This window comes from Ochotona curzoniae, unplaced genomic scaffold (genome assembly GCF_017591425.1).
Source record: "Ochotona curzoniae isolate NIBS_2020 unplaced genomic scaffold, NIBS_Ocur_1.0 contig_4792, whole genome shotgun sequence".
NCBI classification, from domain to species: Eukaryota; Metazoa; Chordata; class Mammalia; order Lagomorpha; family Ochotonidae; genus Ochotona; species Ochotona curzoniae.
Genome location: NW_024466389.1, coordinates 9,517,527 through 9,538,672, shown reverse-complemented (window position 1 = coordinate 9,538,672; position 21,146 = coordinate 9,517,527). Strand labels below are relative to the sequence as shown.

The 21,146-nt window shown below is 53.9% G+C and overlaps 1 protein-coding gene across 2 annotated transcripts; it reads right to left on the bottom strand.

Annotated features, from left to right (window-relative positions):
• Positions 1–238: 238 nt before the first annotated feature.
• On the bottom strand, positions 239–20,160 carry SZRD1 (SUZ RNA binding domain containing 1). 2 transcript variants are annotated; one of them, XM_040987963.1, is made up of 4 exons: positions 20,098–20,160; positions 5,995–6,044; positions 4,200–4,454; positions 239–3,235 (listed from the first exon to the last, which is right to left on the bottom strand). In XM_040987963.1, the coding sequence occupies exons 1-4, from the start codon at positions 20,146–20,148 to the stop codon at positions 3,133–3,135; spliced, it is 459 nt and encodes a 152-aa protein (XP_040843897.1). In that variant the 5' UTR covers positions 20,149–20,160; the 3' UTR covers positions 239–3,132. The 2 variants fall into 2 exon arrangements, with proteins under 2 accessions (XP_040843897.1, XP_040843898.1); XM_040987964.1 differs by having other exon boundaries at positions 4,200–4,451.
• Positions 20,161–21,146: the final 986 nt, after the last annotated feature.

Sequence of the window (21,146 nt, the reverse complement as noted above, 5' to 3'; positions counted from 1 at the left end):
AGGGCTCCAAGGGAGTGATGGGCGTAAGGGAAGTACATGGGAAAGACAGCCCCTCAAAGCAGCAGGCACCTTAGCACATGCTCTCCAACACAGCCACAGCCCCTTGGGCTCCTGGGAGCACCCTTAGCCTCTTGCTCTACCAGTGTCTCCAGGGTGGTAGGCAGAGGGAGCGTCCAGGGTCACAACAACCATGGCAAGAGGGAGGCGACCAGGGACGGAAAGGAAGACAATGAGCTGACAAGTTTAAAACATGTATTTAAAATACAATTTATAAAATGCTGTATCTGCCGACTCAGGTGCCCGCGGGGCGGGTAGGGTAGGGGTGGGCAGCCGTCCGCATCGCCAGCAGCAAAGCCTGCCTGGGTGCGGCCCTCCCTCCCGGTTCCCTTCCGTTCAGACACCCAAGGGGCCCATGAGCACCCCTGGGGTCACACGACCAGAAACACAGGACCCCAGAGGGTTCTCGAACCTCTGCTTAGCAGGGAAGCTGGGTGTAGCCCTGCCGGCCCATCCCTGAGCAGAGCACCCCAGACAGGGCAGAGCAGGGTATGGCGGGGCAGGTGGGCTCTGGAAGGGGCTGATGGTAGCAGATGGGGTGTTGCCTCCTGCCTGCAGGTGGGGAGCACCCTCACTGAGTGGGCTAAGAAGGGTTAATCACCAGGCCCTGTCCCCCAGCTCCTTTGGTTATAGGCTGACATCGTAGTAGTGGCTCATGGGAAGCGGTTAGCTGGAAGGTCTGAGGCCTGGCTCATGGGGTCCGGAGTAGGGAGGGGGAGCCGAGGGAAAGGGACAGTACCCTGGAGGCAGATAAAAGGGCAGCAGCCTCCGGTTTCTGCCCCTCACCCCCACCCCCTGGGGAGTTCCAAGCCAAAGCCTGCAACTTACTTTAAAAAAAAAAAAAAAGGAAAAGGAGAAAAAGCACTTGAGGAAAGTTACAGACAACTACGAAAACAAAACAAAAACCCCACACAAAATCCAAACCGTTCTCCCTTCTCCCTTCCCGCTTCTCCCCAACAACACAATTCCTTTTGTTTGCTTTTTTTAATTTTGCCTGCCACCTCTCCTGGGGAACTGCGGGGGTGGGGGAAAGGGGCTGCTGGTGGGTGGTGCCAGGCACACAGCGGGCAGAGCCCCATCTTTGGCTGGAAGGAGGTGGGAGCACCAGTCCCTGCCACATCTTCAACCCAAAGACCCTTCCTGCCAGCCTCGCCTTGGACTCCCACAGGAGGAGGGCAGGGTAGGAGCGGGATGCCAGGGACTGGGGGGACGGCCCCTCTGGCTTTCCCACCTGGGCCAGAGCTGCCACTCCTTGAGGGATGGACACGAGATATTTCCAATGCGGACACTCGGCCAGGGCAGTGCAACTGGGAAGATTAGCAGCCATCTGTCCTCCTGCCTACTCCTGGAGGTAGTCACATGTCCTCTTGATGGCAGCCCCATTCCCACTCCATCCCCGGGGCCACCCCGAGCTCCACACCATCCCGTGCTAGGGACTGGCTGCTGACTCAACCAGCAGCTGGCCCTTCCTCCTGAAGGGAAGGTGTCATGGGACATGGCTCCACAGGGGCTGGCCTGGCATACCCACAGGGTAGGGCCGAGAACCAAGTGAGCTAAAGCAGGAGGGTTTCAACACCCCAACTCGCCACCCTGACAACCATGAGCTGCCCTCCATCACACACTGACTGGCCCAAACCCATCTGCTGGTCGGGAGCGGGCAAGCTGGCAGAGGGGTAAGGCGCAGTGCAAGGTGAGAGACCAGGAAGCAGCCTGCAAGGGGGCAGGGTGTACACACGGAGCTGTCCAGGGAGCAGTCCTCCTAGCCTCTTCCACTTCAAGGGGGAAAAAAAAGGCCCCAGGCTGCAGGGACAAAGGAGACAGTGCCTTCCCTGCAGCCCTGCCCTGGAAAGGGCAAAGGGCAGCTGAGGCTCCTAAGAGCCAGGCTGCCAGCACATGCTGCCTTTCCCAGCCTCACCTGGGGTCAGCTGCTCCCCAGGCACAGAAACAGCCCAGGGCTAACTACTGAGCTGGGTTATCCCAGGACAGCGAGCACCACAAGCTCCCCAGAGTCTGAGCCTTGCCGGGATGGGAAGATCTAGCTGCCTTCTGCCCATACCAGGCAGAAGGCCTGGAGTCCTCTCTGGCCACATGCTGACAGGGAAATACTGAACGAGACCACATTGCTTGCTTCAAGGCCCAGGTGGGTATCCCTCTCTGAGGCTCCAAGCTCTCTTCTTAAAGTGGCCAGTGGGAGCCACCCATGGGTCTGGAAGGAGAAGTCCCTTCACTTCTCCCAGTACACTTGAGGTGGGGGCTAGCACCCTCCCAGGCTCTCTGAGCCTGTCGAGCTAGCCCAGTCTCCAGGTAGGGTCTCAGCAGGGGTGGGGCAGGGAAGGGGGAGGTATATAGGCATGGGTGCTCACCTGTCCTTGGGGCTGCAAGAGCCCTGCCCCCTTTCTGGGTGGCAGTAGGAATACAGAAGCTAAGCTCACCAAAATCCTATTGGTTAATGTTTCCAGAGAATTATCCAGAAACATTTTTAAGTAAGACTACCAAACTATTCCTCTCAATTAAAAATTCATTAAACCACTAAAACCCCTCCCATGCACTTCTCTGGCAAATCAGGTATTTGTATAAACAAACAAAACAGGAAGGAAAAAAAAAAGAAAGGATATTTTCAAATGGAACTTACTTTTTAAGTGATGAAGTCATGCACTTGAGGGTGGGGAGGTGGGAGTTCTCACTTGTGTTTTGAAATCCCAAATTAATGAGCATGATAAACTGTTATTGCTGGCACTGGCTTTACCCCAAGTGGCCAAGTGGCACTGTCTGACTCTGAGTGCTTGGTGGGTCCCCCAAACCCTCCCCCGACCCCAACCCTCTCTCCCTTTCCATTGACTTGAGACAGCCCTTGTCGACGTGCCAATCACAGTGGGAAGGGGAGAAGGAGAGAGGTCACAGTGCATGGGGTTCAAGGTCACAGTGGGTGGAGCAAGGGGGATCACAGTGCAAGTAAGTCAGGTCGTTCCCTCTGCTCAAGTCCAGCTGTCGGCCACAGCAGTGTGACCTGTGGCAGACGACCCAGGAGGCGAAGACGGTGGCGGCAGCGGCAGCGGCATCCTCTCGCGCCTGCGTTTATCTGCGCTGTTTGAAGCCTTGTGACCCGTCAGGACCCAAGGGCTGTCTGATCACATTGTTGGGCTGTCTGCTGTCTTCAGGGTGGGAGATCCTGGGGGGCCTGAAGGGAAGAGGAAGGCCTGAAGGAGGACACAGAAGATTCCCCCAAATCCTAAAACACCGACCGTGCCTGCTGTGGGGGCAGCTCCAGTGGGGAGATTCCTTTGGGAAGGTGGGGCTATGGCTTTCCCCATGCCTCCACCCACTCCATGGGGGGTCACAACCACTCATCTGAGAGCAGGCCTGATCTGTCTGAAGACAATCACTGGCAGCATGCCCTCCCCAGAGCCACACGCACTCCCCAGGGAACAGGCCAGGGCCAGTCCAACAGGAGCTGGGCAGAGCAGGTCACACCTACCCACCTCCTGGGGACTAACACCTGATTCCTGCACTTCAGCAGGAAATCAAAGGAAAAGGATTTTTTCATTCTGGTAAAGAAGTAACAGAATGGATCTCCCTTGAAAATAACAAAGGGGCAGAGAGAAAGTATGCAAATGGACTTAAGTCCAAGAAGCCCCTCAAAGTCAGAGCTTGCTAGGATGTGACACTTTGTAATGTAACTTCTACTGCAGAGAAAATACTGCTAAGAGTGACTATGAGATTAGGAAACCCATCAAGGCATCACAGAGGGCTCCTGTAACACTGAGACCCTGCGCCAGCACCTTCCATGGACTGGGCAGGATCAGCCCTCATCTGCTGCCACCTGCTCCTGTATTCGCTGGGTCACCCAACTCGCTAAAGCAGGCATGAAACACGGTCCCATTCTCCGGATGAGGCAGTGAGGCTGGAGAAGAGGGAGTTCGGGGTGAAGCAGAGCTGAGTGGCAGACTGAGCTACCCTGCAGAGGCTGCCAGCCCCCATCTCCTCAAAGCACCTGCCGACTTCCAGAGCCAGACAGACCAACCAAGCAGGAGACTGCAAATGAGGGCTGGGCTCCTGCCTGCTGTTCAACTCCACAGAGTCAAGCCTCTTGAGGAGGGGGCACTGCCAAGAGGCCGAGGGCCAGCCCTGCCAGCCCCACTCACCTGTCGAGGGTGGGTTTCTCCTGCTCCTCTTCAGGACTGGCACTACCCAGGATACGCTTCCGGGCCTCTGCGTACTCGGCTTCCCGCTGTGCTAGGGACTTGACCGGAAGGGCTGGCCTGCTGGTGGCGTTGGGGCTGTTGACCACCCCGTTGCTGGTGGGCCTCTTGAGGATGCGGATCTGTGGAGGGGGCCCGGCGGGCAGGCTATCGTCTTGAATCACAATGGGCACTTTGGGAGGAGATTTGGATTTCCTGCTGACAAGAGCAAACACAGCTTCACAAATCCTGCCCTCCCTCTCGGGCCCACCCTCAGCATTTGCCCTTCGGCCCTCCCACCCCTGTTCACTAGCCTCTGGCCTCTCACCAGGCCTCACCAAGGGCTTCTCCAAATGGCAACCTTGCCACAGCTCTGCAGTGCACAGGAACGGCAGCTCCAACCTGAGCTGGCCAAGGAGGCTGGACCACCACCTGCCAAGTTTGGGGACTTTCAGCCCCAAGTTCCTCACAGTCACCTCCACCACCGCTTGGCAACACATTCCACATCCAGACTCCAATGAATGCAATTTGAATCTCAGTCGCCTCCACAGGCCAGGGTGTGTGGCCAGGAGTCCACACTCAGCATGGCGCTTCCTCACAGCAGGCAAACACGCCAAGCCTGCCTGGCACCTAGACAGGGTTTACCAAATGGCTTTCCTGTGGGTGCACCCTGCGCCTCCCCGAGACAAAGCACACCAGACACCGAGTCAGCTCAACCAAGAGCTTGCACAGAGAAACCTCCCTCACTGGCTCCCCGCCTCCTGGGCACGGCGAGGCTGGCGTTCAAACCTGTCCTTGAGACAGCACTTGGCAACGCTCTCCTAAGAAGCACTGTTCAAGGTTGGTGGGCATGCGCAGCAAGGCCATGTGGCCTCAGGAGAGATGGAGCCACGGAAAAAAACAAGAGGGAAACAACACAAGGAAGGAAACACCACACCATGGGAGAAGGGGGCCGAGGCAGGACCGGCCATCACCACAGCTGCCAGGACCCTCCCCTAGCCCTGCTAGTTTCTCTCCAGAACCAACCAGAGCCACAGTGGTTGGAGGGGTAGGGACTGGAGGGACGGCATAGTAAGGATTCTGTGACCAGGGGTTAGTGAGATTGCTGGGATGAGCAGGCAGACAGGGAGTCAGGGAAGCTGCGGGCAGGCAGCAGCCCAGAGTTCCTGCGAAATGACTGTAGCCCATCAAGCAAACCCAGAGAGGCCCTGCTCTCCTTCCTGCCACTCAAACCTATGGAAATCCGACCAATTCCCCAGGCCCAAAGAGAGCTCAAGTTGCCTTTCACCTGCTCTGGAAACCCACTTCCTCTGCTGGATGGCTGGGAACAAAGTTGAACTTAAAGGTCTTCCACGCATTTCCTAGACTCTTCCTTATAACTTCACAACCCTAAAGCACCAGATGATTAAGGCCCAGAGACAACATCTCTGCCAATTCCTGCCGGCACACAGGCACCCAGGACCAGAGCGGGAAAGCACACAGCCAGGGCTCAGAGCCACGGGCCCGAAACCCACACCTTCCACCTTGTTCTCCCCACTCACCATCAGACACCACAGCGCGACCCAAGAAGCTGGGAGGTAGGAAACCTGCCAGCCTCACTCCCAAAGCCTCTAGCCACCTCCTCCTGGTCTCTAATTCACAAGGGTGTGCTGGCCAGGCGCCTGACCTGCTCCGCCTCAGGGCCAGCTGGAGGGCCCCTCTGACTGCCCAGCTCTCGAGTGGCAGACAGCACAGGCCTCAGACCAGACAGGAGCCTTACCTCTCCTTTTGTGTGATCTTCAGTTTTTTTTCCAACCGTCTGTCTATTTCCTAGAGGAAAAAAATGTATATAAAAAGTGGAAAAAATCTCTCTGGAATAAAAACTCAGGTCTTTATTTTCAGAGATAAAGGCAATGTCTCTCTGGCCAGGGACACAACCATGTCCTTCAGGTAATGGACATGGACTGGACTCAGGGGTTTGAGACCTGACTCCCTCTCCCTTCAACCCCCGTGGCTGCAATAAGACTTCTAGACCTCACTGCTGAGCTAACATCAGCACAGCCTCTGATCAGTCAGCTGGCCTCCAGAGAGCCATTCCAATCAGCTTTCTAAATCAAGCCATCCTTCAGCTGCACGTAGGACCAGGCAGCACAGCCTCCGGCGCCAGCACCCGTCTGGATCACCTGACCCTGTCCTGGGCTATGGCATACTGAACCACTGTGACCCCTGGAGCCCAGCACACAGCTCCACGGGCAGCAGTGTCCTCTCCCTTCACAAACTCCCAGGCCCACTGTGACACATGTCACAAACAACTTACAGTTAGTCTGTTTTCTGTTTGGATTCAAACCCTGTTTGATCAGCACCTAGCAAAAGGCCGAGAGCATAGCAGAGGCTGCGTGCGGGTGCAGGAGGCAGGAGCTCAAGGAGCTGCAGGCAGACAGCTGCTGGGGGTCTGGGGAACAGGCAGTGCAGCAGGAGTCCCTAGAGCCAGAGCCCAGTGAACTCAGAACCATCACTTCAGAAAAAAGCAGGAGCAGAAGGTGGGACAGCCTTCTAGAACATTCTGGCCCTGCTCTCCCAGCACAGAGGCCAGGCCACCCCCAACCAGTGGGAGCTCCCAGGGCCCTGCACTAGGAACTTCATGCCATCTCCACACAGCCCAAGTCAGCACCTCCCATGCTGGAAGAGGGAAGGCGAGGCAAGCTGTAAGAAGGCAAAGCATGAGTGTCCAGACTTTTTGCCTGCTTTGCTGATTTTTCCTCATAAAATGTCCTACTCACTGAGGGCAAGACCATCCAGTACTGGAGAAAATACACGCAAAACCCTGTGTCTCCCGAGAGTAGATAGTAACAGGGGGTCTCACCCGGGGCGGTGGGCGCCCAGGGGCACAAGGCTGAGTCACTGCACAATCCCACACCCTTGACAGCCCCGCTGCTGGACGGCCAGAGGTGCTGCGCAATCCCACTCCCAGACAGCCCCATGCAGACAGTTCCTCAGTCCAGGCTGAGGAGTCCTGACTTGGGATGAGTGCCAGCTGTCTGAGTGGGTGCTGCCCACGGCAAGGTTCACCAGCTTCTCCATTCTTCCCAATCTATCTGATCTACGATTCCAGAAGGAACAGCGTTAGTCTTGCCAGGAAATTAAAGTTTATCATTATGAAGTAATCTTTCTGACCTTAAACTATTGTTTACTAGTAATAAAGCTGGCTGAGCCTCGTGGTATTACCTGGAATAGAGTTCCTCTTGCCCTTCCTTGTAAACAATATGAAGACATTTAAATCCAGCCTGACGTGAACTCTGGTTCTGACTGGTGCCGACCAGAGCTGGGAAACCTTCTACCTGCCAAGCATCATCTGGGCACTTCTAACCTCGTAAGAGTCACATAAAACCAGGAACTGAAAAATTAGCCTGTGGCACATGTACTGAATTTCTGGTACTGCCAACAGCTGCCTTGGCAGGGCCAGACCCAACGGCCAGGCCTGAGCTGATCTGAGGCCAGGAGTGTCTCCCATGTGAGCACAGGGGCTCAAGGCTTTGGTTCATTGCCTACTGCTTTCCCAGGCCCCATCTGGGATGCCGCCACCACGACGTGGAGGATTAGCCTGGGGAACCACGGTGCTGGCCTCTGAACCACCACAGAGCCTTGGTTGTGACTGAGAGGGATGCATGACAATATAGGTCTCAGAGTGGAGAGGGTTGGTGCAGGAAGGTCGGTGAGACAAATGTTTCATTTTTTTTTCCTCCTGTGTCTGCTGGGGAGGAAGGGACTGGGCTGGGCTGCTGCTTGCTGTCAAACTACATCAGCACTCGGGGATGGGGGCAGTCATTTGAGAAGGCTCTGGAAGTCACGGGGGTGGCTGTGACAGTTCTGAGACTTGGCTGGCTTTGTGTATCCACATCAGGTCTGCTATTTTACAAGAAATTTAGTTCCAGATGTTCATGGGAAGGCTCTGACATTTTAACTTCTTTGTGTAAATTCTCACATTCTCATCACTGTGAGGATCAACAAGGAGACCTGCAAGGCTCACGGGCCCCAGCACACCTTCAGGATCTTGGGGGGGTGGGAAGGGTCCCATCAGACTGCTCTCAGGGAAGAGGGCCAGCGTCCGCCTGGCCAGGAAAAAGAGTCTTTCAAGAAGGCATTATGGGCCACATCCAGCTAAATGGGCCTCTATCCCCCAACTAGAACGAGATGACCGCCCTTGGTACACACTATCACTGGGTTTAGAACAATGCCTGACTTTAAGGTATACTGCTGGTATAAGCTGTCATGGCTGCTGTGTTTTGTCCTCACCTTGAACCCACGTTGCCCCTTGGCACTCCTCTAACTAAAATGCCCATCCAACTCCATCACACCAGACCCAAGTGGCTGTATCAGAGAGGGAGAGCAATTCTTTCGTTAGATGACAGAGTGGCTTATAAACCTAAGCAGCTCTAATGGAAAACAGATCCTGGTCAGAACCAGATGGCTGCTGGACACCGACGTGCCCACAGCCAACCACTCAAGGGAGGGAGCTTCTGCCAACAGCCAGAGGGCACTGTGCCTGGCTCTGGAGTCTGCCCCGGCAGCAGGAGCCTGGCCACTCTCTGCTTAGACAAGGCCTTACACTCAGTCTGCTCCAGACTGAGTTCTCAGCTAACATCCTTCCACCAGGGACACCCCAAGAAGGAAGTGAATCTCCTGCACAGCCATGACGGCTCGCGAGAACTGTGCAGGCCCGTCATACTGAGGGCGGGAGCCTCCAGGCAAGGCCTGGAATGAGCAGCTGCCCCACAGGGACACAGCACCCTGCAGCAGGCCAAGACTCCTGTGTTATAGGCCAGGGAGAGAGCCCCCACTCCATGGCTCTGTTTGGAACGGGCACGGGGGTGGGGGGCAGCTTCCCCCGCCAGGATTTCATCTTTTGCCAAGGAGCACCAAGCAGGCTCTAGACCGTAACAGTAAATTAGGATGTCACAACCTCTTTTGTTCTAGAAAGCACAAACTAAAGAGCTGTGTCACAGAGCCAGGGGTGTGCAGCAGCAGGATCAGCTGCCGTTCCCAATGTCGCCATCCCATAGCAAAGGTTGATGAGAGACGCAGAAGATCTTCAGTTCAATGATTCACTCCCCAAGCAACCACAAGGCTGGTGCTGCGCTGCATTGAAACCAGGAACCAGGAGCCTCTTTTGGGTCTCCCACACAGGGTCCCAAGGCTTTGGGCTTTTGGCCGCAAGGAGGGAGCTGCATGGGAAGCGAGGCTGCTGGGATTAGAACTGTAGCCCATATGGGATCCCGGTGCATTCAAGGCAAGGACTTTAGCCGCTAGGCCACAACACCCGGCCCAGAAAAATAATCTTAAAAAGCAACAACAAACACCTGTATTATTTATCTTCGAGGGCTATGACCTACAACAACAGAATATGTACTGCTTGGTCTGAGAGAGCAAGGGAAGCCAGAAGAATGAGTGGGGTCAGGTGGAGAAGGAGCTGGTTCTGGGCGGGGTTGTTCCCTGTGGGGAGGCACAGAGTGGCCACAATCATGGGGTGAAATGAAGCCAGACACCACTGCCTGCTGATGCCACTCACCCAATGATGAGCTCTGAGCTGCTGCCTTAACCTTGCGACACACTGTGTGAGCCTCTGGCAGAGAGCTGGGGCATGGAGTGTGCTAGGACCAGATCACTCCCAAGGAAGAGGGCAGGCCAAAAGTCACCTCAAACCGCCTCACTTATGACCCAGTCACAGTCTGGGAAAGGAACAGAGCAGACAGACAGGCTGAGGGTGTGCCTGTACGGAAAGACAGGTTATGAGGGCAGACTCCTGCAGTGTCAAATGGGGAGAATAGGGAGGGGAGAGCCAGTGGGCTGCTGCAGGGACCGAGGGCTGCACAGCAGGTGCAACTTCTTCCTCAGTTACAGATGCTCAAGGTCCACCTGCTCGGGTCCACCCTGGGGAGACAATGCCTTCCAGGATGGAGTCAAAGGAGCTAAGCTCAGAAGATGGAGAGAACCAAGCTGAATCCTCACAGGCTGTTCCAGGAAGCAGAAGGGGGCCTCTTCCTTGTGGTGCCTGATCTGCGGCTCCCTGCTCCCCAGGGCTGCTCCCTCAACCCGTCCCACTCGGTTCCCAGCCAAAGGGGCGGAGCACACTGTCCTGCCTCATCACAACCAGGACTCCCTGGTCAGCCGGTGACCAACACCATTCCTGAGATGGCAATGATGCTGCATTTGGGGCGGGGGTGGAGGGAGGTAACAGACGTTGCTGCCTCCAGCCTCCTTCTAGGGGCAATGGAATTCTTTTCCAATAGCCTGTCTTCCTCTTTGTTAGTTTCCATTTCCTCTCTCATTCAAGGAAAAAGACACATGACCTTGAGTCCCCTGTGCCCCAAGGAATCATCCGGTCCTGTGCAGCCACCCGGATCCGGGCACACTAGTCTCCCAGAGATGGGAACTCCAGTACAACACAACCATTTCAGAAAACAGCAAAAACAGACGCTGAAAAAGAGCACAAAATGGGGCATCCTGGCCCTCAACTCCTGCCACAGCAGCCAGTGCCACGTCAGGCTAATCTCTTCAAGTCTTGGGCAGCAGCATGGGAACCATGCCCCTGGGCCACACCTGAGTTGGGGTCTCCCAGAAGAGCCATCTGACCAGTCTGGTGCCTGAAACTGCCATACATCACAAATCTGGAGGAGATGCTGACACCTCCCATGGCAGTCCAAGTCCACTTAAGAATGAAGCCCAAAAATTCACAGGAATGAAGCCCAAAAATTCTTAGGTCCAATCCACAACAGATTGGACAACAGATTGTCCAAAGGTCTCTGGGGTGCTTGCCCACAGAGATCTGGCCAGACGCCCGCCGCTCCCTGTGGAGCCCCCTTGTGGCTCAGCTTTTCTTCTCCGTGCCAGCAGTGCAGAGGTCATGGTGTCCTGCCATGACAGACCACCCAAAGCGCCTACTCTGCCTCCACCCCGAGCCAGGGAGAGTAGCTCCCCAAATCCTTTCTTTTTAAAAAAGATTTTATTTATTTATTGGAAAGGCAGATGTACAGAGAGGAAGATCCTCCGTCCCATGACTCACTCCCCAAGTGAGCCCAACGGCGGGTGCTGCGCCAATCTGAAGCCAGGAGCCAGGAGCCAGGAGCCAGGAATTTCTTCCTCCAGGTCTCCTACGTGGGTGCAGGGTCCCAAGTCCCTGGGCCATCCCCGACTGCCTTCCCAGGCCACAAGCAGGGAGCTGGATGGGAAGCGGAGCTGCCAAGATTAGAACCAGCGCTCATACGGGATCCCGGCGCGTTCAAAACGAGGACTTCAGCTGCTAGGCCATGCCGCCAGGCCCAACTCCCCCAATCCTATCATACCCTGATCACCACCAGGTTCAAAAAATGTTTGCTATTTGTAAACACTTATCTATTTTATTTGGAAGGCAGAGTCAGAAAGAAGACGAGAAATCTTGGGCATCCCGGTTCACTTTAATATAAGCAGCAAACCGCTAGGGCTGGGCCGGTCAAAAGCTAAGAGCTTCTCCAAGTCTCCCAAGAGGGTGCAGCAGTAAGCAGTCCAAGCACTTGGGCCATCTTCTGCTGCTCTCCTAGTCACATCAGCAGAGCTGGACTGGAAGAGCCGCAGCTGAGACTGAAACAGGCAGCCCCAGGGGATGCTGGTGTCACAGGTGGTGGCTTTACCAGCCGCATCACAACAACGAACCCACGGTTCAAAAATTAACTCAACTCTGAGCAAACAAATCAGACAAGGAAAAACAAGGGGGCAGCATACAGACCTGTGGGCCACAACCACGCATTGATTCATTAATTCCTCTTTTGAACGCATACCTAGTTTTTTTTTTTTGTCCTTGGGCTCCATTTTCCAGAAAGCACTCCTTCCTTTGCTGATCCTACCCAGGGGAAACCACTCCAGGTAATGAGGCGGGTCATTGCAGGGCATAGGGCAATTCTGAAACTGCCCCTAAGGCAGTCCAGGCTTTGTTAACTGTAACAAGAGTCCATTTTCCCTCTGCTACTCTGTGACCAAAAAATTATCTACGGATAACTCACTGTGAATCAAGCAGAAGTGGGCAGAGGCATGCTAAGCCAAGGCTGACTAGGAGCTCCCAGGAGGGTGGGAGAAGGCAGATACTTTAACTGTAACAATGTTGCAAGGAAAGAGCAAGTAATCCACCAGGGAAGTGTAGGGACATACAGGACAAGAGGCCCAAGAAGAGAAGGATGGAAAAAAGAACGAAAACATGAGCAGAAGGGCCAGCATGGTGCAGAAGCTAAAACCTCTCCCTGCAGCACTGGCATCCCTTGTGGGTACCGATTCACGTCCTGGCTGCTCCATGTTCATGGCCTGTGAAAGCAGCGGAGGATGCCCCAAGTGGTTGAGCCCCTGCACCCATGTGGAAGACCTAGAAGAAGCTCCTGGCCTTGAATTGGCTCAGCTTTGGTTACTGTGGGCTATTTGGGGAGTGACCAGTGGATGGAAGATCTCTAACTCTGCCTTTGCAATAAAGGTAAATTAATTAAACACACACAGAGGAATGGCAGTAAAAATGATTCAACTTACCAGGAAGCTGCAATCTAGAAGAGCATTTTAAAATTTATTTTTATTGGAAAGTCAGATTTACAGAAAAAAAAAAAAAAAAAAAGGAGATAAAGAAAACCTTCCCATCCACCAGCTAACTCCCCAAGTGGCCACAATGGCCAGAGCTAAGCCAATCCCATGTCAGGAGCTAGGAGCTTCCTCAGGATCTCCCACACATGTGCTGGGTCCCAAGGTTTGGGGCTGTCCTCAACTGCTTCCACAGGCCACAAGCAGGGAGCTGGATGAAAAGTGGAGTAGCCAGGACACAAACTGGTGACCATAAGGCATGCCAGCACCTAAAGGAACAGGTTTAGCCTTGAACCACGGCGCCAGCCCTAGAAAGTTATTTTAACAATGACTCTAACTCATCGCCAAGTCCAGTTCTGGATCTGATTCATAAGGAAATTAGCTATAATTCCTAGGACCACCAAAATTCGAACTTGAGAAAACCAAAGGTACCAGAAAACTATGGCAGGCAACGCTAGTGGTACATTCTATAGACCGGACAATTTTTTCTTGCCTGCAAGGCAAAATCGTCTCTTGCTTCTTCTTTCCCCAGCTCATTCCACTCGCAAGGTCTCTCTGTGCCCTCCCAGCAAGGGTGGAGGTTCCTCTGGACCCTCTCCACTGCCCTAAATCTGGCTGTGCCACCTGCTTGCTGGCCAGTATTTATTACACGCAGGCACTTTCTACATGGCCGGTCTGAAGTGAGATATACCACGCCATAAGCAACAGGATTTCACAATATAAACAGTGCCAATGAGTTCACCTGTACATATTTGTCAACCTTAAATAAGCAAGCTCCCATCTTCTGGTTCACCCCACCCAGGTCTCACACGTGGGCGACAGGTCCTCAACCAACCACTGGAGCGGCCACCGGCTGCCTCCCAGGGAATCCAGCTGGGGACACCCACGTCCCATTTTAAAGTGGCTGCATCTGAGCCTCAGCTGTACTGCAATGCCAATTCCCCGGTGAGTAGGAGCACTAGATGATGGGATGTGGGTGGAACCACCTGGAACCTAAACCATGAGGCCAAATGCCCACTCTCATTTACATATCTTAAATGTAATTATTTTTGAAACTATATAACTTTTGATATATCAAATTAAGTTTAAAATATTAAAATTACACCGGTTCCTTTGTATTTTAAAATGCAAAGTTATGTATGTGGCTTGTGCTGTACCTTCTGTTACAGCATGCAGTCTTAGTCTAACTTTAGAATCTAAGATGTGTTTGGGGCAATCTGGTGGCACAATGCCAGTATACCATATCAGAGTGCTTGTTCTAGTTACAGCTGCTCTATTCCCCATCTGCTAGTGCTCCTGGGAAGGCCGTGGAACACGGGCTGACTACTTGGTTAGGTCCTTGCCACCCATGTGGAAAAACACGATGGAACGCCTGACTTCAACCTCCAAATGGGGAGTGAACCATGGGATGGAAAATCTCTCTGGCTTTGTGATACTGTCTTACAAATACATTAATCTTTAAACAAATGTGTTTCTGCTGTACATTTAATATTGCAGCAACTAAGCGCTTTTTTTTCTAAAGATTTATTTCTTTTTTTATTGGAAAGGCAGATATACAAAGAGGAAGATCTTCCGTCTAATGGTTCACTCCCCAAGTGGCTGCAACTGAGCCAGTCCAAAGCCAGGAGTTTCTTCTGGGTCTTCCACACAGGTGCAGGGTCCCAAGGGAGCAGGATGGGAAGTAGGGATGCCAGGATTAGAACTGGTGCGCGTTCAAGGCGAATACTTTAACCCTTATGCTACTGTGCCAGGCCCACAACTGAGCACTCTTAAGAATCAAAACATGGTAATCGAGAATCAAGACTCTGGCCATTGCGGCTGCTTGGGGAGTGGGTCGGCGGAAGGAGGATTTTCCTGTCTCTCCTCCTCTCTGTTTATCTGACTTTCCAATAAAAATAAATTTTAAAAAGTATGAGGAGTATGATGATGTGCCTAAGTCAGACCCTCAACTTAAACCCATCTTCTGACCTTTATTGCTACCGGCTTTCCACAGAGGCTCTACAAAGAGCAGCACTTGACCACACCTCCAGGGCCAGCTAGCTAAAGCCAGCAGGAAGGGAAGAGGAGGAAAGGCAGGACAGCAGGGATGGTGGCCAAGTCGCGGTGAAGACACTCAAATTCAGGACTTAAGAACCCCAAGCAGATATGCATTTTTACACCTGGCCCACGTGACTCCCCCAATTCTGAGCACCCACTTCAACAAGCCTCCCACTCACTCACCCTATCCATTACAATCAAGGGCAGGATTATTCATTGGCTCTAGAGCCTGGAGCTCCAGAGGTCCAGGTCAATCCCAGGTGAAAACAAATAAAACACTTCAAAGGAAAGAGTAACTATGCATCCTAAAGCACTCAGCTAATTATCCAGTGAGGAGCAGGTGTAAACAAATTGCAGGAGAGGCAAGCCTGGAGGGCATTCATGACTCACAGTGTTGGCTCCACAGGTTCACAGCATGGAACTGGTTAACCCCAGGATGCCCTCTGCAGGACCCACACCTCAGGAGGTCAGCACCAACCAAGGTCACAGGTCCTTGGACCTGGAAGAACTGCATCACCAGTGCTTTGTCCGGGCCTCAGGGCTGGGGACCTGGTCCCCAGGTCAAAGCACAGCCCTGACGGTGTGGACTCTCCAAGAGGCCAGGATGGACAGTCGCTGTCACAGACTACCCACCCTTAGCCATTCTGGCCCCTCCCCCCAGGCTGTTTATCTTCCTTACTCCCTCTGCAAAGGAATGCCTGTTATTTCCTGCTTTCTTTTACCAGGGGATTTCAGATGAGGGAGGACACACTTCCGGGGAGGGAGCATCTCACCACCAGAGGACAAGACTGTTGATGTACACACAGCACACTGGTGACTGGCTTTGACCTGACTCTCACCAATCACATCCTGCAGAAATACATGCTCAAGAAAAGGATGCCTGGCCCAGCTGGAAAGAACTGGGTAGAGAAACCTTGGTGGCACACCTGCCAGAGGTTACCACAGCTCAGGTCAGCCACCTCCTGGGAAGCAAGTTAGCAGCTGTCCTAAAAGGAAAGAAACTTCTACTCCTGTGGGGAAACTGCAGGAAAGAATACCCTCCGCCATTGGAAGCCAACAATGGGCGCTGCCTCTGCAGGGACCTGAGAGACAGTGGGAACTGGAAACGAAGGACCAGGAATGCTTCTGAGTCATCACACTGAGACAAGGACCGGCTCTGCACAGGATTCTACCACCTGCTTTCATTCTCTTCTGTCCCAGAAGGAAGCCCAGCAAGGCCCGGGACTTCCCCAGCTCCCAGCCCACAGCAACCATGGCAGTTCCCTGGAACACCCACAGCATGCTGCCAACAGATCCCCTATGCAGCCTGGAGGAAAAGAGCTGAGAAAAGCTGGTTATCTGCCCTTCTTTGAAGCCACAGAGAATAGACATTTCTCCAGAATGTCAGGGACAGACTTCGCTGCAGGGTCCTGGCCAAAGGCCGTCCTGAGTGCAAGCCACCTTTGAGGACACGGTAGACTCAAGGTTTCCAAACACTGAGCCAAATGAGAGGGCCTGCAGTCATGGCTTACCTGGGTGTGCGCTTTCCACCCTCACAAAGTCACTTTCTTGACTGTAAGGACAGACGCTGACAGCAGCTACAGGAGGAACTGTGGACCCCGAAGCAAAGTGGCAGGTACCACCTAAGGCAGCACCGCCACCTCTCAAAACAAAGCAAATCAAAGCTCTTATTTCCTAACACAGAATCTATGCCACTCCTTTGCTTTAAAAAAAAAAAGCAGCCAAAGCTCCACCCTCTGCTGTCAGGACAAGGTCCAAGCTCCCAGGCCCGAGTGCCAGCAGGCCCTTCCCCACCCGGCCCTGCCTGCTCTCCCTGCAGCTTCTGGGCCCCCGGCCTCATCTCCCTTCACTTAGCCGGGCTGAGCGCAGGTCCTGTGCTGCAGCACCCACTCTCCCAGACTCACAACGCTTAATTGGACTGATCTTTGAAATCTCACCTGGGCATCCTCCTCCACAAACATTCCCTGATCCCAGCCACGTCTGTGCTGCTTCTCTGCCAAGTGTTGCCCAACCAGTCTGACTCCAGCATTGGCCTGAGCCTCAGTGCCCAGCGCACAGTTGGCATCCAGAGTTCACGGACACCTTTCCAAGGCCCTACACACCGCCTGCCTCACTGTGACAAGTTTGATGAGCGGCTGGTGTGGTAGAAGATAAATCTAGAACTGAATTCTCAATCGAGCAAGCCAATTTTCCTTTAACTTAGGATGCATTTTCTTCCCAACAGCTCTCAGACTTTTTCTTGAGAGAAAGAACACGTGGGCACTTTCCAGATGCAGTAGAATCAGGGGTCGCTGAAGCTAAGACGCTCCACGCCCACAGCTGGACAAGCTGAGCACCCACAGGTGGACTGGGCCACCTTTCACTCGCTGTTTAGCATTAAACCACACAAGGCTGATCAACCATCAACCAGCTTGTGACTGTTTTCCAATCACAAAATGCCCTATTTGTCCCTTGAGACTTGTTTATGCTAAAAGACACAAATCTTAAACCAACAAACACGGTATTTTGAGGCCCAGTGCGATGGCACAGTGGTTAAGGTCCTCGCCTTGCACGCCCAGGATCCTACATGGGCGCCAATTCTAATCCCGGCAGCCCCGCTTCCCATCCAGCTCCCTGCCTGTGGCCTGGGAAAGCAGTCAAGGATGGCCCAAAGCTTTGGGACCCTGCACCCGCGTGGGAGACCCGGAAGAGGTTCCTGGCTTCGGACTGGCTCAGCTCCAGCCGTTGCAGCCTGGGGGAGTGAATCATTGGATGGAAGATCTTCCTCTCTTTGTCTCTCCTCTCTGTATATCCGCCTTTCTGATAAAAATAAATCTTAAACAAATAAACAACAACAACAACAAAAAAACCCACGGTATTTTATATTTTAATCTCTACCAAAGGCAGTCTATTTTTATTTTTATTTATTTATTTATTTTATTTATGTTTTTCATTTTTCCTTGATGAAATGGAAATAGCTGTTCTCCAACTGTCCCCCGACTGTGGATGCTAACCTCTCTCTGGGGCAAACAGGTAAAGGAGGGGTGTTACAGATGCTTAAGTGCTTCCTGCCCAAACTAAAGCCAAAACCAGTCTGTTTTGACTATCTGCAGTGTCTTGCAAAGTTAGTTTTTCACTGAATGTCATGACTTAACACTGAGCACTAGGTATTCTGGATTTACAGGAAACAGAAGTCCAGCATGGTGGAAGCCTAGCTGCAGGGCTGCAGTGAGAGACCCACTTTCCGAACTGATCACTCCCCCCTCCCCAGTCCTGTCTCCACCTAGGTTTCAACTGGTGGTGGTGGTGGTGCAGGTGGACGCCGACACATTACTTCAACCCCTCCTCCCTGGCTGCCCTTCTCCAAAAGCGCCTAGTCTGGAAGACCCCTTTGTGAACCATGAAAGGAAACAAATTCATGAGACCCTTCAAACGGGAGCCCAAAGCAAACACGGTACAACCGAGAGGCACCGTCCAATGCCCAAGCCAGCCCCAGGTTTCCAAGCAGGCAAGAGGCAAAACGAAGGACCCAAACCAAAAGTCAGGCAGGCGTGGCGTCAAAAGTCAGCACTATCTGCGTGACCTTGAACACAGCAGCCTCCTCCCTGTCTTATCTGTAACAGAAGATGATGCTACCACAGGATTCCATTACAGAAAGGACATCTGGGGCAACAATGTTTCTATACACTGAAACTCAGGCTGCGGAAAGGCAGACTGCACACAGACCCAAGTTCAATCTCTCCTCTCTGCACTTGGGCGGTAAATTAGGACCTGGAGTTGCTGATCTCCAAAGCAACCTGTCCATTCTGGAAAATGAAAACAACCCTATGGGGGTTTCAGCTGAACCCTAATTCCTTTCTGTTCCTTTCACTTTCTATTTCCTTGGCATGATACTCAACATGTAAGGAAAACCAAAGGAAGGCTACAACCCCCGGGGGCCAGGGGGGATCGAGGATCCTGTTGGAGTGCCACCGTAGGCCACGTGTTATTCAGAAGTGGGGCTGGGTGGTTAATTCCTACTAGCGTGGTGGTTCGAAGCCTCTAACGTGAAAAACGTGCGTCTCAGGCACAAAGTCAAGGTGAGGTACAGCAGGCCCTCGTGCTGGCCAATGTGTGAATACCCAACACACCTGCGACCCAAGCAAGATGCCGTGCTCCCCTAACCGGGTCCTCCTTCCAAGTCTCCACTGTGCTCAGTGGAAAAAACATAAACAACCACAACAGGAATGCTGAACCAGCGGAAACAAAACTTGAAGCCAAGTTTCGACATTCCCGTAGCCGGGGACAGCGTGCCCGCCTCCTCCAGGACTCAGAGCAGCACCCACGGAAGAAAGCCCAACTCCTGCCGCACCGGACACCCGCCCAGCCCTTCCCAGCACGGGTCACGCGTTCATCACGGAACCATGCACAGACTCGTCACAGCCAACACATCCCGAACCCAACAGCGCAGCCAGTTTCTGCTCGGGGATAATTTTTTTTCCCCCCCGACTGTTCCCGGAGGCGAACCAAAAGTCCCACCAAATAAGGCGCACGGCCCCTTTCCTCCTCCCTTCTGTAGGAATGCGGCCCCTTCCCAGTTCGCACCCGCCGGGGCTGGTGGGGCTGAGAGGGGCTGCCCGCAGAGCTTTCGGTTGCTCCGGCGGGCTCCCCCCAGGGACCTGCCTAGCGAAGACTCCAGAGTAAAACTGAAAGAGAAAAGCCCAAACTCGCCCACCATGGCGCTGGGGGATTTCAGAAGAACGATCAGCGGCTCAAACACGACTCATTTTCCGGACCACCCCGCCCCCAGATCCCCACGCTCACCCTCCTTCCACCTCCAAGGCCGGCCTGGCCGCCCCCGTTCGCGCAAGCACCCCCCATGCCCCGCCACTGCCACACCATGTGTGTCCCTCATCACAGCGCAGGAACTTTAAAATGGTGCCTCGGGCGGGGTTGCGGGGGGAGGGCGACGGGAAAGAAGGGTGACCGGGGTTCAGGAGCGGCCAGCGGGCGCGGGGACCACCCCAGCAGGTCGTGGGTGGCGGGTGGGGAGCTCCGGAGAACGCGCACACGGGGAGGGGGGGAAGGGTGGAGCACCGGGCAAAGGTGGGGGAAGAATTGGAACGCGGCCCCTTTAAGAGGCCTTCACGGCGCTCAAGAACCAGGGACCTCTCCTCCACCCCCGGACCGGCGTAGGGGGCCCATCTTGGGGAAGAAACGTCCCCAGACCCGCTCCCCGGAGGCTTCCCTCCCGCCAGGTCCCGCCCGGTCCTGACCCGGGGCGGCGGCTCCTCCTTACCCCGCTGTCTGCCGCCTCCTCCCAGCTCTCAGCGACCTCCTCATCTTCCATCTTACTCGCCGCTTCCCCTCCTCCCCCCGCCCCTCCCCGCGCCTGCGCCCTGAAGCGCGCCGTCGTCGCAGGCGCGCGCACGCATACCTCTCCTCCATGGACCCGCCCCCTGCCGAGCCCGGAAGAGGCTCCCGGCCGGGGCCCCAAGGAGGCCGAGGCAGCCATGGTGGAAAAGGGCGTGGACGCTAGGAAGCTGCCATCTTTCTTAAGGGTATCGCGGTCTCTCACGTGGTAAGGATGGGACGCAGTCGTCGGGAGGCCGGGAAGTGAGTTGTTTGAAACCATGTTTTCTATGGGCAGGCGATGATTGACAGCTTGGCTTTTAAAGTGAGTCGGAGTTCTAAATTGCACAGTAGCGTTTCTTCGGAATTCTGGAAGCACTTTATATGATAATGAAAAAGATCTGCTGATGTGGGAAAGTTCACCAAAAATTCGATGGGAGGGCCCGACGCGGTGGGCTAGCGGCTAAAGTACTCGCCTTGCATGCGCCAGGATCTTGTATGGACGCTGGTTCTAATCCCGGCAGCTCCACTTCCCATCCAGCTCCCTGCTTGTGGCCTGGGAAAGCAGCGGAGGATGGTCCAAAACCTTGGGACCCTGCACCTGCGTGGGACACCCGAAAGAGTCTCTGGGCTCCTAGCTTTGGATTAACACAGCACCAGCCAATGGGATCAGTTGGGGAGTGAGTCATCGGATGGAAGATCTTCCTCTCTGTCTCTCCTCTTCTCTGTATATCTGACTTTCCAACAAAAAGACAATGAAATAAATCTTTTCTTAAAAATCCGATGGGATGAAAATGGTTACACTATTTCCTGCTGGTGAAGCAAGAGTTGGATCCCAGATCAGTGACATTGTCTCACTCACGGTAAGGTTGACACTGTTGCACCGGAACTAGAACTGTGTTAGATCTGCCGAGCACCCGGGAAGGAACATATCAGCTGAGTATAGAAAAAAATATAGATGACCTTTAATTCAAAAAGCCCAGTTTCACCCGCCTT